This window comes from Haemorhous mexicanus, chromosome 5, assembly GCF_027477595.1.
Source record: "Haemorhous mexicanus isolate bHaeMex1 chromosome 5, bHaeMex1.pri, whole genome shotgun sequence".
Taxonomy (NCBI): Eukaryota; Metazoa; Chordata; class Aves; order Passeriformes; family Fringillidae; genus Haemorhous; species Haemorhous mexicanus.
This window is the reverse complement of record NC_082345.1, coordinates 27,898,227-27,915,881: the sequence shown is the minus strand read 5'-3', so window position 1 is coordinate 27,915,881 and position 17,655 is coordinate 27,898,227. Positions and strand designations below refer to the sequence as shown.

The 17,655-nt window shown below is 38.8% G+C and overlaps 1 protein-coding gene across 3 annotated transcripts in view; it reads left to right on the top strand.

Annotated features, from left to right (window-relative positions):
• The window catches only part of LUC7L2 (LUC7 like 2, pre-mRNA splicing factor), a 30,194-nt gene extending 15,779 nt beyond the window's left edge, over positions 1-14,415 (top strand). For 2 of the 3 annotated variants that reach the window (XM_059846580.1, XM_059846582.1), the window contains 8 exons: positions 4,153-4,251; positions 5,097-5,207; positions 5,883-6,026; positions 7,070-7,246; positions 9,276-9,367; positions 10,233-10,262; positions 11,193-11,387; positions 13,363-14,415. In XM_059846580.1, the coding sequence (XP_059702563.1) occupies positions 4,153-4,251; positions 5,097-5,207; positions 5,883-6,026; positions 7,070-7,246; positions 9,276-9,367; positions 10,233-10,262; positions 11,193-11,387; positions 13,363-13,555 (1,041 nt within the window). In that variant the 3' untranslated portion in view covers positions 13,556-14,415. The remainder of the gene's footprint in view (positions 1-4,152; positions 4,252-5,096; positions 5,208-5,882; positions 6,027-7,069; positions 7,247-9,275; positions 9,368-10,232; positions 10,263-11,192; positions 11,388-13,362) is intronic. The other variant, XM_059846581.1, reaches the window with a different exon arrangement.
• The last annotated feature ends 3,240 nt before the right edge of the window (positions 14,416-17,655 follow it).

Genomic DNA, 17,655 nt, shown 5'->3' with positions numbered 1-17,655 from the left:
CCCACCTTAATTTCATGTTCCTGAAACAGCATCACATCAGAGTTTTGTTTCCTATTCAGTTATTTGTCTGCTACACAGAATGCACATTTATTTTGCAAATAAACTCTACAGATGCTCTACTGCTAGATTTTTGACCAGCTCTTCCTTGTTAACTTGTAATTAATTCCTGTGTTAATTTTTTTAACCGAATTTGATTGAAACAGCACTATGCAAATAAAATGTAATCCATATTTCTTTATTATACCAAAGAGTTTCTGTCTATTTGGTGGATGGGATGACAAAAATTATTCCTAAATCATTTCAGTACAAAGTTGGGGTTTTTTTTATGAAAGACCATTTTTTAAAATCTCAGCTCTGGGAAATCAATCAGCTTTAATGGCCCATCTAACAGTAAGAAATAAAAAAAAAATATTTTAGAAAGTGGTCAGCATGTACTAGAATGCACTAGTTTCTTAAGTAGAACTCAGCAATAGCAAAAGGATTCCTGATATCCTGCTTTATATGTGGTTACCTAGACTAATCTTCAGCAAAAACCTTCATTTGCAATAAAGAGTCTGCAAATATATAGGCTTCTCTTCAGGTTTTAATTTCAGTAAAAATGTAGAAACTGCAGAAAGACCCAAAGCATGGCTTAGCTCACTCAATGAACTTCAGTTATGTCTAGCCTGGGGACTAGGATGATTTCACCTTTCTTTTCTTGTGTTGCTCATCTGAACTGCTCTGTAAATCACTTTTAGGTAGTGTAATTCTGTCTGAAAGTCAGTGTATTGACAGTGAAAAACAGTGTGTGTTCTTTTTAAGCCTTCCATTAACTCAGTGTCTGAGCATGAGTCTCCCTCTTAGCCATCTTCTGTTTCAAATGTGATTGATCTTTAAATGACAGACTACCGATGCTTATTCTTTGCCTCTGGGGGGAGAGCATGTCTTGGCAGCCAATTGCAAGGTGAACTTGTGGAAAAGGAAAATAATGTGTCTTACTGCATCTTCTGTCCATTTTCATCTGCTGTCCATCTACTTTGCAGCTACCCATATCAGCCCGATTATACTGCAGGCTGCTCTGTGCTTGTTAAGGTTCTTGGCAGTCATGATCCACCATAGACTTTTGACAGAAATTAATCATCCCCATGATGAGTTTTCTTTGCCTGATGTTGCATAACTTACACCAGCAGAAGTGCTTTTTAACCTGTTTTTACATTTAATGTGCAAACTTATTTAAGAGTTTTAAATGTGATGGGGTTTTTAGATCTCTTTACATTGGAGTTTGCTAATGGAACTTTTTTGAAGGACAGTTTGTGGTAGTATTTCTGTGAAGACTTTCAAAGGATTACCCAAGACTAGTATAGGCTGTGTTGAGGAGCAGTTCCAGCAATTATGTATTTTTCAGCAGCAAAACTATTGGTAAATAATCCTTTTCTCTTGTACCTGCTTGTTCTTGCTCCCTGTTAGGCCACCTGAGTATTTATCAGGCGACCCTGTTGGGTCAAAAGGGGGAAGGGAAGCCAAAATTTCTTCTGTTGTGATTGAGGCATCTAACAAAAAGCAATCATAACATACTCCTTGCCCCCCAAAATTTCCACTAACATTACTGAAGTTTTTCAACAGCTTTTGAATTAGCCATCTTAATACTGTAAGAGACCCCAGCTTCTTAAGTTCACTACTGTGTTGTCCCCTACATACTCTCAGCACATTGTTTGTGTGGCTGCCCAACAAGTTGGACAAAGGTATGCTGCTGAAAAATTTGCCTCTCTGTTTGGTTTCCTAAGATATTTTTTACTCAGTCACTGCCCAGATTGTGTTCAACAGTACAGGCACGTGTGCCAGCATGGAGTGGCACAGCACAGGGATAAGGGGAGGACAGAATGTTTCTCAGTAGTAATGCTGGCTCAGACTAATTAGCATCCTTTCAGGATTTGGATTTACAATTCCCAGTAAGAGGTGAAGAAATCAGAAAATGTAGTGTTTTGTGGAGGTTGAATCCAACCCAAATAGAGAGAAAGAAGCATAAAATCCATGTAAAGTGAACAGCCTGTCATGATAGTGTTACATGAATTCTGGGGGTTTTTTAGTGTGTGATGGAATTGTATTTCATGCATTTATTCAAAGCGTATGCAGATTGCATGTTAGAATAGCAGGGGGTTTTGTGTGTGGTGGATGTGTTTCAGGGTTTTTGTCACTGTATTCAGACCTATTGAAGTGTGTCACTAACCTTATGTATGCATTTGTAATTTCAGTGCCTCACTTCAAAGAGAATTGTCCTTGAGTTTTACAGTTTTAGCCTTAGAGACCTTATTCAATACAAGAGATGAATCAGCATAAAGTCACTCTTTTCACAATTTTAGGATAGTTTTCAAGTGTTTAATTTTCACATGATTTTTTTAAAGTTCTTTCACATTGCTTTCCTAGTATTGAAGTACTTTCCTGAAAAAATGCTTCTGTTTAAATAATGTCAGCATGGCTTGGAAAGAGACCTCTATAATGCATTGCTCAGCTTCAAGGTCTTCGTGGATTTGCATCAGTTAACAAAATTGCTGAGGTCCTGTATAGTTGCAAAAGGAAAAGCTAATCTTTTCCTTTATCGTTGCAGTCAGATGTTCCCTGTTGCAATCAGATGTTTTCCGGAAAACAGATTTGTGGTAGCTGAAGGGGATTTAAATAACTGCAGTTTATAAAAAACCTTTTCAACTTCAAAATTCTTTATTTTACCAATGTGGGTTTTTTCCTCTATCTGAAACTTCTGTATGAAATAAACCAACAGCTTCCATAAAAATTACTTTAATGGTTTCATTGGAAGTCTAAGTAACAGTTTGAGAAGACTAAAATAATTGGGGTTTGTTTATTTTACTGCACTTATGAGGCTTTGATTGTTTACTTAAATCCAAGTATTTTATTAAAAATGAGTAAACAAAAACCCAACAAGACCCTCACTCATTTGGCTTGCAGCATATTCTGAGTTAACATTCATCTTCTGTTTACAAAACTCACAGTGCAAGTTATTAATTATTATAGGTTTGGATTTAAAATTGTTATTTAACTACAACAGTAACAACTTTTTCCATCAGAGTTCAATTTTCATCATGTGCTTTCAATGTTGAAAAAGGATTAATTGTTCTAAAGTGAGGGCTGCCTTAAGAGCAGACTTAACTGAAACTGCTGGTTTTAGGTGCTGTAAATACCAGTTGCTTCCAGTGATTCTTCATCAGCCTGTGCTGTTGCAGAGAGGCTGCTTTGGGTTCATTCAGTGTTGTTTCCATTACAGATTGGTTGGGGGTGGTGGTTTGGGGTTTTTTGGTGGTTGTTTGTGGGTGGAGTTTTTCAGTTTATTTTCTGTCAAGTGCGCATTGCTCTGTCACCAGACCTGCTGTGATCAGACTGAATTAGAATTTCTTATGCTGTCTCTTATGCAAAATTCAATTTAAAAACAATAGTTGTTACCCAATAAGATTCTGGGCACTCTCCTCGGTGGCATTGTATGCAAGATAAATGATGCAGCCTACTTACTTTTTACATCCGTGCTTCCTTCCTGCCCCTTCTAGAACAGTTTTAGATTACAAGTGAAATATCTGTACTTTTTCTTCCCTGGTTCTTGAACATAGTCCAACATTCAGCTCATCTTCCCTCAAAAAATGTTTTGCAGGGATTTGATTTTTGGTTGTGTTACTTGAAATGCTTCAAGATTGTGTGTTAAGCAGCACTTACAATGCTGCTGTGGTTATAGCTCTTTCATGTGATGAGTATAATGGAAACACATTGTCATGGAATGTGTGGACAGGTTCAGGTCAAGAATTTGACCATTTAATTGCCAGTTATTTTCATGGAACTTGACTCTGCTAAACTGTTTAAGTTCAGTACATGATGTTCCACTTCAGTCACTTTTTGAACTTCTAGTAAAACAGCATTTTTGCAGGACATCAATGATACTTAGTAATGCAAACAGCCATCTTGATAAGAGAAGCTGTTCATTCGCTCTGTTATTATTTCTTGATTCATACATGTCTATCAGAGACCTGGTATAATCTTATAGCTTTGTTAAACTCTCATTACCACAGGGGAGATGACTTGCTTCAGAATATTTGACAGTCAAAGAAAATCATGCTATCCTTATTCCTTGTAACACATCTGAAAAGTTAAATCACATTGCCTTTGTCTTTTCAGAGAATGGACCTTGGAGAATGCCTGAAAGTGCATGACCTGGCATTAAGGGCGGACTATGAAATAGCATCCAAAGATCAAGATTTCTTCTTTGAACTTGATGTATGTGTTTTGTCTTAATGGTGGAGAAGAAAGCATTAGTTTGTGTACTTTGGATAAATGGAGCAACAGATGTTGTGTTACAGACTGAAGGAAGACTTTTGAAAAGCAATTTTATAAAGAGGCAGAGAAATTCTTGTCACAGTTACATGAAAGATACTTGCCTCTTCATGATTATATGCTAATTTGTGTTGGTAGTCATCTCTAGGTAGAACTGTTAACAGCCTCTCAGAGTATGATAAACCTGAGTGCTGTCTTAAAATAGCAAGCAAATACTAAAGCTGTGTATGCATGCTTTGAAGAGAGTTTTAAATTCTACACTTAACAAAGAAATTTGATATTGGAGATAATAAATCATATATTGTGTCTCCATACACTATAGTTTGTTTTGAACTCCTAGCTAGGAAGTTAGTCTTTGCTAGGACAAAAGGGTTTGGGGTTTTTAAATGTTATTTGGAGGGATGGTTAATATACGTACGTAAACCCTAGTGAAAAAAGTTTCGGTGTTGCATGTCATGGCTGGATGAAGTGATCCTGAATAGCCTTCCAAGAATTTTAATGCCACTAGAAATACTCACTACTACTTCTTCTTCTTCTTCTTCTGTCTTAAGACAGATTCACTCCCAAATTTCTGCAAATACTTAGAAACTATGGCAATGTGTAGACTGTAATTTTTTTAACCATTTGTATGAATACATGTGATTAGTCAGCATAAACCGGTAGATTATAGTTTCACTAATCACTAATAAAAACTTGTGAAAGTGAAGCCTTAATAAACTGAAGAAGCCTTACACCTAATTTATTTATATTCTTGATAGCATTGATCCTTGTTCTTACTGATGTTTTAGGCAATGGACCACCTGCAGTCATTTATTGCAGACTGCGACCGGCGGACAGAAGTGGCTAAGAAAAGACTAGCAGAAACCCAGGAAGAGATCAGCGCTGAAGTTGCAGCCAAAGTAAGCATGGCAGACAAGTTACTGCTGTCTTTTTGGAGGCCAGTTTTTCTAAGGAGCCAGTTTCAAGTTTTGAAAATGTATGAAATCTGAGAATTCCTACTGAAGAGGGGGAAAAAGTAATAATAAATTTTCTCTGTCCTTCCTAAAATTGCCTTTAAGGCACAGAAGAGAACAGAGGGGAGAGACCTCTCTGATATTTTTGACCTCAGGAATCTTGACTCTGAATCCAGGCTGTAGAAATATTAGTAATTCTTACACTTTTTGATCCAACCTTCATCTATAAAGTAAACAAAATCAATTCTCTATATCTTTTTTGAATGAAAAACATACAATGTTTCTGCACATATATGCAAATGCTAGGAGAAATGGTTGTAGAAATATTAATTTTTCAAGACTGCTATGGATAAGTGTGAATTATTTGCAGTTTGCTGAACAAAATCCTTTTTCTGGAATTTTACATAGACTTGGTAACTTGGCCTTTTTCTGTGTTCTTTGCAGAGAGGCAGTTCTAACTGGATAAGTTCTCTCTGTATGTTTCTTTTAATTCTGTCCTTCTAATTTTGCATATCATAACTCAGTAGTAGTTCAGATTGTTCTCCATAATTAAAAGTATTTCTCCATAATTAAAAGTATTTCCTGTAGTTTCCTGTGTTAAGCCTTTCCTTGTCTTTCAAGGCTGAAAGAGTTCATGAATTGAATGAAGAAATTGGGAAACTGTTGGCCAAAGTAGAGCAGCTCGGAGCTGATGGGAATGTGGAAGAATCTCAAAAAGTAATGGATGAAGTGGAGAAGGCTCGGGTAAAGAAGAGAGAAGCAGAAGTAAGTTGATTGTGTAAGGATTGGGGGATGGCGAGGGCAGGGTCAAATATTAAATTGCTTGGCCTCTGTGTAGTGCAAGACATCTTACGTCTGTCAATTCCTTAGCTAATTGCTACATATAAAACTAAAATTGCTTTGTGGCATCCAGTTAAAGTTTCTACCCTTCCTTACACTCCTATACCATTAAAAATATATATTCTTTCCACAAATTATGCATTTATCTTAGTTGAGCTGTTGTTGGTCAGTTATATCTGTGGATATTACCTTTGTGGCTGTGATGGGTGCACTGACTTAGCTGGTTTGGTCTCATGGCTCTTGCAGTGGCATCCCCCTTGTAATCTCCTGCTGGAAAACTTCAGGGAAGTCATCCATTGTCCTCACTAAAACAGAGTTCCTGTCTTGTGTATCAGGAAAGTCAGAATGATCCTTGTAATGTTCGGGTGACAGAACTCACCAAGAGCTTTTCCATACTGTATTACACAAAGATACTGAAATTTCTAGAAACCAGTATCTGCAATTGTTTCAGTTGTACCAGAAGGATTGCTGGCAGTCTTGCTGGTCTGTCATCTGAATGTCTTTAGGTAAATTTTGCTCAGATAATGTGTTTAATTAGTGTCTAAAAAGCAGGTAAATTTCTCAGGAAACTAATGCTGACTTAAATGGGGTTTAGAATTAAAACTGGCATTATATTTTCATAATATGTCAACATAGTAATTGTAGTGTTTATGTGTTTTCATTGTTGTACATGAAAAAAGTACGTTATCCTTCTATGTAATATAATCTTAAGGTACTAATTACCTGACTTTTTTTTTTTATATTTGCAGAAACAGTTGCTGATGTCTTGCTTTTAAATATGTTCAGTTTTCAAAATGAGGAAACATGCCCTGTATCTTAGTGAAACAGTTGAAATATGAATAGTGTGAATTAACTAAAGGGTGTTCTGGTGTACATTGAATTTGGTTATTTGTAGTGTATCTTCAGTAAAGTATCATCCTTGTGTTTGTGTGTATTTTGAAGTAACAGCAAATGTTTTTCTTTTCTAGGAAGTATACAGGAATTCTATGCCTGCCTCTAGCTTTCAGCAGCAGAAGCTACGGGTTTGTGAAGTGTGCTCAGCTTATCTTGGTCTTCATGATAATGACCGACGACTTGCTGATCACTTTGGAGGAAAACTACATTTGGGATTTATTGAAATAAGAGAGAAACTTGAGGAACTCAGGGTAAAGCATTATTACATTTTGTGTGCTCCTACTTAATTATATGCTGGGCAGCCTTAATGGAATATTTCTTTTGCTGTGTGTGATTTTTTTTTTCATATCGCTTTGAACTTTGGGAGTTCATTAGCCTAAAACACTAAACATTCTAATTTAGCATCAATTATCTCGATAGATTTGTGAGATGACCTCTTTTGCACTGAGGTGGCTTGAAACACACATTCAAAGTAATGCATCTTGGGAGCTAAGAACTTGAATCTCCTTTTAAAATGGAGAACTGTATTTTGAATGAACAACAGCAATGTTGAAACAAGTTACTATATATTTACAAGTTCTATATTTAGCAGTTATAGGAGATAGCCAAGTGAACTTTGCTTTTAGCCAGATGATTGACTAAAAGTAATAAGGAGACTCTTGACAAGAGCATGTAGTAAGGAGGATGTTAACACTTGGAAAAGTTTTCCAAAAAATGTAAAGAAATGCTTGGAACTCAAACAACCTGCTATGTGGTGAATGACTAAAACTCAATTTGTTTATTTTACCTGGACGAAGATTAGGAAATGATTTTGAATAGAATCCACAACTCAAGGCTGTAGCTATCCAAAATGGGAATACCAAATTATGTCTATCTTGAAGTGAGAAATAATTGCTATGGGGAGGTTGCATGTTCTCTGTAGCTTGAACATTTGAAATCCAGTTGGAATATTATAACCTATCTTGACCAGAAATCCTATGCCAGAAGAAAGACTTACTGGAATGATATTCTGGACCTCTGGTTTTCAAGAGGATGGATTTGAACACTAATGCCATTTATGACCTTAATTTTTGACAAGTTATGGAGTTCACAGTTCAATTAAGCATTTTAACTGTAGAAATCACTAAAGACGGTAGCTAAATTGATTGAATTCCTAAGAGCAGAAATTGCTGCTACTGGATTTGAATAAATTGACTGGTTTATGTTCTGTAATATTCCAGCTGTTTTGCATGGATACTGTGACTTGCCCTTCGGAGAGCCAACTCTTCCTGTTGATGTTGCCAATGTAGGATCCTAACTATAGCTTAAATCTTAGATGCCTAGAACAGGTCATGTGTCCTTCCTCTCATCCCTCCATGAAATTATGCAAAGAGTCACTTGAACAAGAAACTTTGCTTGTAGTTAAATTGCTGATGTTGTACAAAGAAATATAGATATAATTTGACCAAAGGGTTGAAATAACTAATTATTTACATCAATTGGAACAAAATATGCATGGATAATTATTTCACATTCCCAAAGCATCAATAAATTAATCTTTCAAAGTGCTTTGCTGATAAAGAAAGAAAACAATAACTATCCCCTCCTTCCTCAGAGCTCTCCTCAGAGATCTAATCAAGATGCTGCTGGGGCAATTCCACCTCTCAGAAGAAGGTCTTTACAAAGAGTTGAATTTCTTGCATCATGTCCAGAAGGTGGCAAGACTTGGGTTTGGCCAGATCTCCAGTTGTGAGTTCCACATCTGAGGGCCCTCTACTGAGCGTGCCTTGTCCCCAGTAGTAGTGAGTTCACCCTGGGGGCTATCAGCTGAAGCATCTGCTCTAACTTTATCCCACAGTCATAATACAGAAACAAGTAGCCTCAGAACTTAGGTGTTGGCCCAACCAAGTCCTTTAAGAAACAATTAACTCTCCCGGTTCTGATTCCTTTCTGCCTTTCCCCAGTGTCCAAAATATGATAGGATTGGCATGGAAACTCTCACATTAAAGGCATGACTTACTGTTCTGAATTCCCCTTTATTAAAAACTTAATATTTAACTCTGCATATTTCAGGTCTTCGTGTAACACCCACGTGCAGCTCTTCTGCAATAACTTCTGTTTCTTCAAGAAAAAAAATAAAATATATGTATATATACTGAGGAAGAGAGTGGGAATAATATACACAAGGGAAAGGGGATATGCCTGAGGGAAAGAACTGAATGTTAACTGTCTAGATTATTTTTATAGCACCTTCATGTAAGAAATTTTTTAATGTAACTTAACATATTCTTCTGTTTTCAGAGGATTGTGGCTGATAAACAGGAGAAACGAAATCAGGAACGTCTGAAACGTAGAGAGGAGAGGGAAAGAGAAGAAAGGGAGAAACTAAGGAGGTAGGGATCTGTTTTAAGTGCATGTGCATTATGACCTATTTATGTTTCATAAGAAAACTGATGCAGTTCATACACATTTCTAAATATGCAGAATTACAATAGTTTGCATTCCTTGGAAACTTAGAGGGGTTGAAATGAAGTTTCATTCTAAATCTTAAAACATGGAATTGTTCTCATAAAAAGCATTTTTAAAAACTGCTGATAGTATTGTCTCTAGATATTTGAACAAAGGGCCTTGAGGGTAATTTTCAGGCGTGTACCTTGTTTTGAGACCTGGTAGATGTGAGCTTACAGGCATACGAGCTCTTTGCATCTCTTAGCAATTTTCTTCAGAGATGTTAGAAACTTTTCTTGCTGGAAGCAGTTCAGTGTATGATTAAGGAAAGCAGTTCCCTGTTCTTCTATGGAAGAGTAGCTCCCAGGCCTGGTGAGGCTGGAGTGGAATGGAACCTGAGTTGCAGTTCTCTTGACATGTTAAGTTTCAGAGGTTAACTGTGTGAATTTCTAAAATCTGTTGCAGTTTGGTACTATTTACCTATCAGGAAATCAGGGAATACTGACTTCCCCAGAAGCTTTTTCTGTGGGAGGGATATAAGATAAAAAGCTGGTTAGATAATCTTCTGGGCTTCTAGTGGAGTAGTCTCAAAAATAAATTTAAAAAAACCCAACCAACATGAAACAGGGATGTGTTTCCTGATACATGTGTTACAAAGATGTTGACATCAAATAAAAGGCCTTTAAGTACTTGCTGCTAAAGCAAGAAGTACAATAACAGGTCAGCTAGTCTGGTTTATTATTACTAAATTGCACTTTATTTGATAGTGAGATTCTCTTAAGAAAAATTACTATTTTCCATTTATTTCAGGTCCAGATCCCACAGCAAGCATGCCAAAAGGTATATAAATCTGCAGACAAGGAATGCCAGCGGTGAAGTTAGCCTTTCACAAGCTGGAACATTTTAAGACTGTCTAGCACTGTTAGTTTAAGATGTCCATCTTTGCAAACAAAGCTTTCTGTTACATAGTCATCTCTCTGTGTGTTTGTACACTATTTATCACCATGCTACTCAGTTTATACATCTACATCTATTTTGTGGCTCTTACAATGCAGCTTCATGTCCCAAATAACACTTAAAACACAGAGAATTGCTTTTTCTTTACAAAAGCTTCTGGCTAATATCTTTAAATGAAAGCCCATGTTTTCAAAATCCCTAAGCACCAGGTTAACTCATCAGATCACCTATTAATAGTATGAGTGTAGTTTTTCAAATCTGCACAGTTAAAGGTCACCAGTGAGGTATGATTGCAAAGTGATTTGGGGGTGGGGGGGAATAAGAAAATGCCAGATTTGTGTAGTGTTTAGAACCTGCCAGATGAGTTTTGTTGTTGTAGCTATGGGGAACAATATAGTCCAGTTTTTAAAGAACATCATAACACACAGATTCTGGCAGATGATCCCTGCCACTGCATCATTAAGTTCTTCTTTCCCTGATACAGATACTAGTTTAAAATGTAAAAAGTAGATTTTTTTTTTTTCATATTTTTATTTACTTTCAGGAGCCTGAATTTGCTATGCTGTAGCCATACAGTTATGAATTAACTATAAAATTGTCTGCATTAGACAAAAAGGAGTTTTTGTAGGCTTTCTAATGTTGCTTTCCCCTGTCTGTTTGCCTGTGAATCAGACACTGCAATGGCTCTGAACACTGCAGGCCATTCATTCTCTGTACAGATGTGCTCACATACAGAGGGTGTAATGTTCACAGCACTCTGGTGAGAGTGGCTGGGTGAGAGCAGTGTGTGCTGTAAGCCCTCCCTGTTCCTAGGTCTAGGTCCCGGGACCGCCGCAGACACCGCTCTCGCTCAGCCTCGCGGGAACGGAAGAGACGGACTCGATCCAAATCCCGGGAGAAACGGCACCGCCACAGGTCCCGCTCCGCCAGCCGCAGCCGGAGCCGCAGCCACCATAGAAGCAGGCACAGCTCCAGGGAGAGGAGCCGAGAGCGCAGCTCCAAAAAGAGGTGAATGTTGCCCTAGAAATAAATGGCTTTTCCCAACACACAGTGAGAATTTTCACACTGAATTAAGTTTATGCTTACCACTTGGTAATGTCGACACATTTTGAGTCTGTCTCAGATTTCAGTTACAACTTCAGCATATTTATGATTTGACATACCGGAGTGCTTTATTCTCTACTTTTTTAATATATCAGTAACAGGATTATATATTATTTCTGTTTTGGATGAATGCTACAGAGTATTGGTGTCAAGTTGATACCAGTTTCATGCAGCATAGAAAGTGAAACAGATGACATTCATTTGAACCCAGGGATATCATCTTACTGTCAATACCTTCAGGTTTTCCCTTGGGCTCTTGTTCCCAACACCCATCTGTTGTGAACTGCACCAGATAAAAGTAGGTTTAGGTATGCCTGAAAGTAAACTTCTTGTACTGCATCTGAAGATTGTGCTTTGCAAGGATCTCTCACGGAAAGATTACTGCAGGGGGCAGGCTGGGGCTGTTGCTTTTGAATGATTCAGTTGCTGACTTGTTTACATGAATGAGGAGAGCATAACTTAAAAGGGTTGGGGTTGTACAATGAGGCATTTGGTAGGGAGGTCTGCTCATAAACAGGATTCTCTTGCATAGGTTACCCACTGTGGCATACTTCGAGAGCAGTACAGTGGAAGAGTGCCCAGTCTTAAAACCCTGAGACTGTTGACCTACGAAAAGATAAAAGGTCAGGTTTTGAAGTGGCTACACATGCAGAGCTTATAGTTCAAATTATTTCAGGAGTTAAATCATAGTTACTTCTGCAGGGGACTTGGGCACAAGGTACTTGACAAACCGTTGTACGAACTCCAGGATGAAGCTCTTATTTGGCATGTAGTTTCTCTTCTTCTGTGACATGTAGTCTGTGGAATAGGCTAGTGCCTGTGGATCCCAGTGTTTTTTGCAAGTACTAAGGTCTTGCAAAACACTGCATTGTAGGGAAAGTGATCTTTTCAGATGAGCAACTAACGTGAAAGGTCGCTTCTTTGTAAGCTTACAAAAGGAAATTAGTAGAGGAGCATTTTGCAGACCTTAGTTTTGAAGCTTGGAGGTTAAGTGACAGTAACTTTCTGTAAATGGAAAGAGTACAAGCTCACAGTCCAGAGTACCAAGTTTTTCAACAAGGAAATTACTGGCTAGCTGTTAAAATTTTTCTGTAAAAATCTGTATTAGAACATTTTGTGATTGCAGCACATGGTAAAATACAGATGGAATGTTTTTCAAAAAGAGACCTAAGTGCATTTGTAAGGGAATATAGAGGAGGATGTCTAATCCATTTTTCTCCCATACAGGTAGCTAATTTAGTTTAAAACTACCTAGTTTGTTTAACAAAACAGATTTTTTCTGTCTCCATCATAAAGGTTTTCAAAATGCCTATTTATCAGAATAAAATATCTAAAAAGAGCACTACCCTAACCTTTTAAAGTCACATGAGGGTTAGTTCTTATAACAAAATACGGTTGTAGAACAGATTCTGGATTTGGTTTGTATTTGTCACATAGAGCCTCCCTTCCAGAACTATGCAAGTTAATTTCCCACTACTTTTAAGCAAATTCCGGTTTTTAAATGTGTTTTTAAGTTTGTAATTTATAGTCTGAGAAAGGCTAGACACTGCTCTTAAACTAGAGACTGCAGATGAGAAATTTCCACTCAACTCCAGTTAATGTAAACTGGGAGGTGGAGGCTGAAAGCAAGAGATGTAGTGAAACACATTGAACTTAATCTGGGCTCTGTAATAAATGTAAATTAAATCCTACCTCAAAGTACGTGTCTTTGAAGTAGGAAAGAGAAAAGAGTAGAATGATTTGGTGTCTTCTCATACACTTCTGTTTATATAAATCTAAAGCTGAGCTGGAAAAAGAAGAAAAATACAAAACTGAAGTGCTGTTTGATAGCTACCAGTTCACGTCTAACCTGAGTTCTCAAATGCACTGCATTTTTCAGATCCTCTAAAGAAAGATCTTCCAGAGACAAAGAGCGTTCAAGAGATCGCGATCGAACATCCCGTGACAAAGACAGAAGCTCGAGGGAGAGGTCGCCGCGGGATTTCAAAGACAAGAAACGTTCGTACGAAAGCTCTAACGGCCGATCGGAGGAGCCGAGGAGCTCAGAGGAGCGTGAAGCAGGGGAGATATAACTGGCTGTATATTCACCTGATCTCTAGCTTCCTATGGAGTTGCATACTTTGGTTTAGTTTACAGTTGTTCAAAGGGACACCAGTGAGCAGTTCCAACACTGATACAACTAGGGTAGATGTACAGTATATAAAAGTGGTTATAACAAAGTCAGAATTAAACCCCATGAAGTCATGGTGCCTAAAGCTGGGTCCTGGACTTCCACCAAGTTGTAAAACTTTTCTGAAAGATTTCTCTTTATTCAGGACAACAGTTTTATGTACCAAGATGCAGATCTCAATGTTTTTAATCTCCTTTCCAATACAAGTTAGTGAACAAATTATATTGTACTACTTGCCTTGGGTGCTTTTGAACCTTTATAAATTCTCCAATTCTGCTCCAGTCAAAACAGCAGCATTGAAAGGTTGTATTTGGGGGGATTTTTTTTTTGTTTGCTTTTTTGTAAGAGGGTGGGTGGATGGATATTAACTTTTACTCTTAAGATTATGTTCCCAGTGTTGGGTTTTATTTTTGTTTGGGATCCTAGGAGTTGATTACAGTGGGAGCATTTAGACAGGAATGTGTGCTGGAGAAAGCGGAAATGTCTTTTTACAGTGCCTACTTAGACTTGGAAATTGAACAGCTGTTGCATTACATCTTTTTTATTTCTACTTAAATTTTGAAATCAAAGCCAGTCCCATATGTACCATTTGATTGGTATGTGTTCAATATATTTGTTTTTTTTCCAGAAGGACTCTTTCTGCTTTTTCTTGTGGAGTACATCTTTAATTGTATTAAAACAAACAAAAAAACCAGCAACAACAAACAAAAATGAAGAACAAAAGAAATAAAAAAAATAAAAAGAAACCATATTGTCCAATAACTTAACAAGGATATACTGGTCTGTTAAGGTGGTTAAGTAGCAGTTCAGTTTTTGTAAAGATATCTGATTATTAGAGGTTTTAACCTACAGATGTGCACTAGGAGAAGCAGTCATTCCACTTACAATCCTGATTATTCTAAAATCTTCAAAAGCAGAAACACGTGGAGTCAGAATCATAAAATCATGGAACAGTTTGGGTTTGAAGAGACCTTAAAGATCATCCAGTTCCAGCCCCCCTGCTGTGGTCAGAGACACCTTTCTCTAGTCCAGGTTGCTCAGAGCCCCATCCAGCCTGGCTTTGAACGGTTCCAAGGGTGGGGCATCCACAAGTTCTGTGGACAACCCCTCACCACCCTTACTGCAAAGAATTGATTCCTAATATCCAGTTTAAATCTACCCTTTTTGAATTTAAAGCCATTCCCCCTTGTCCTGACACTGCATGCCCTTGTAAAAAGTCCCCCTCCATTTGTAGGCTCCCTTAAGGTACTAAAACACGCTGTAAGATCTCTCCAGAGCCTTTTCTTCAGGCTCAACAGCCTGAACTGTGAGCCTTTGCTCATAGGAGAGGTGCTTAACCCCTCTGATCATCTCTGTGGCCTCCTGTGGGCCCACTCCAATAGGTCCATGTCCTTCCTGTGCTGAGGATCCCAGAGCTGGATGCAGCATTGCAGGTGGGGTCGGTGGGGGTCCCACCAGAGCAGAGCAGAAGGGCAGAATCCCTTCTCTCACCCTGTTGCCCGCACTGCTTCGGGTGCAGTCCAGGACATGTTTGGCTTTCTGGGCTGTGAGTGCACATTGCTGGGTCATGTCCATCCCCGCATTCACCCCAAGTCCTCCTCAGCAGGGCTGTTCTCCATCTGTTCATCCTTCAGCCTGGATTTGCTTGGATTGCCCTGGCCCAGGTGTATCACCTTGCACTTGGCGTTGTTGAACTTGAACTTTGCACACACCCACCCCTCAAGCCTGTTGAGGTCCCTTTGGATGGTATCCTTTCTTCCAGTGCGTTGACTGCGCCAACTTGCTGAGGGTGTCCTTGATCTGAAGGGGTTGCTATCCATTCTGTTGGATTGAAAGTGTTTTGGGGTATTTAAACTACTCCCACACAAAAGAATTTAGATGTTGGTACGTTTTCCTCCTTGTGATCACACCAAGTTACCTAGTAGTAATGCTTAAGGGCAGTGTTTGTAATGATCTATTGGCATTTCCAGCAGGTTCTGCAGCCTGTCTCTCCCTAGTGCAAGTGCCTGCGAAGGGCTGCTAGCATCGTTGTGTAATACCATTCACTCTGTGCATTCATCCTCAGTGTTGTTTCTGTAGCATCTTCGGTATGGTCAGAGCACATGGATGATAATTCTGACACTGAAGATCATTTAGCAGTGTATTGGCTGGCAGTGAAAGCTTGAACAGGACCTTTACACCTTTGCAAGGACTTGGATCCAGCATTGCACTTTCCACTTTGAATTCACATAATTTTAAGCTGCCAAAGTGATGATGACAACTAACTGCTTAACCATTTATTTATTTATCCATTTGAATTCTGAGCATGAGTTTCCTTCCTGGGACTGTTTCTTGATTTCCTGGATGGCCCAGGTGGTTGATGAATGGAAGTTACCGGTGTTTGTCCATCTGCTATAGCCAGAGTGTAAGTGCTTGAAAACATCTGTTATCACGTAGTTGTTAATGGCATTCTAGTGGTGTGACAAAAGGTGACTGGTCATTTCTAGATATATCTTACATAGCACAAGTGCCAGTGATTACTTTGGAATTCCTTTTTGGAATGATATTCCAGAAATACTTAGGGCTTGTCTCCCCCTGCAGCCAGCAACTAGAAATTTTGTATTGTAAAAAGGGGGAGGAAGGGAGGGTGGGTGAAACTTGCATACTGTGACAAAACAGTGCCTAGACTCCACACTAGCAAATTCTGGATAATATGCCATCCATTTTACAGATGGTTTTTAAATTTTAAATTTAATTTTAAACAAAAGGAGGATTGGATTTGGGCCTTCCCTTATGTAGAGGAAATACCACACTAAATGTTAAGCAAGAAGGTATCTCTGATTCCCTCATAAAATAATCTAAATTATTTGTGGAAATACAGGACTGAAGTGCAGTTGGGAAGAAAAAATTAAGATAACTAATGAAACACACTTAGGATGCAAAAGATTTGGAGCATCTATCAGAAGAGGAGAGTTGTGCCTAAATACGGATCTTCCACTCATCAGAACCCAATGACCTTAATTTCCAGGAGTGCAAACCTTAGGTATTCATCACCTGTAAATTTCATGCTGGACAGCTGAAATGTGGTATGGACTGACCTTGGTTTTCATGGTTAAACAGATTGTGAAATGGAGCTCTTGAGGGAACCTAGGGGTGCTGTAGCTGAGCATCAACTTTTGAGATCTTGGAAATTTTGCTAATGCAGTTGTAGCTCCATAGCAGTTTTTCTCAAGCTGAAGATGTACAAAATGAGCAGAAAAAGTAAGCTACTTAACTGATTTAAAGTGTTTGAACTGCAGTGAACCTGCAAGCATCATTCCCATATCTCATAATCAGTCCAGATTAGTCAGGGGAGTGCAAAACAAAAAGGTTAAGATGCTAAGGAGCTGGAGAATTGCGCATTACCTGAAATGAGATCCTCTCCTGAACATGGAATGGTAGAATTGGTTACCTTGAAAAAGCCCATCAAGAACTTCGGACCCACCCATTAACCCAGCACTGCCCAGCCCACCACTAAACCATGTCCCCAAGTGCCACATCTTCCTGCCTTCTGAGTACCCCCATGGATGGCAACTCAGCCATCTCCCTGGGCAGTCTGGCTCAGTGCCACTGCAGCCTGTGTTGCTTTTCCCACTGCAGCAGGAGAAACCACACAGTAAAATGGTGACATTTCCAAGCAGAAGTGCTTGGCCTAGTGCCACTGTATCCCCTTACCCAACAAAAGACTTGCCAGTGGAGCTGCCACAGGAGGCTGTTCCTCTGTCCCTTTGCCTTCCATCAGCTGTTGAATCTGGGAGTTACCATCCTGTCACTTCAATGACAGCCCTTCCCTGGAGCCCCTCTCTCTGTCCAGCCTGTCTTGCACCACCCATCCCCAGGGGCAATGGGAGAAAATAGGTAAACCAGATCTCTAAGCCAGTGCAAAGTGATGATTGAGCAAATGTTAAATAGCCTTGAAGCAGGGATTATCTATGTAGCTGAAGAGAGAATGGTAGCAAGACTTCAGGCCCCAGGGGGCAGTGC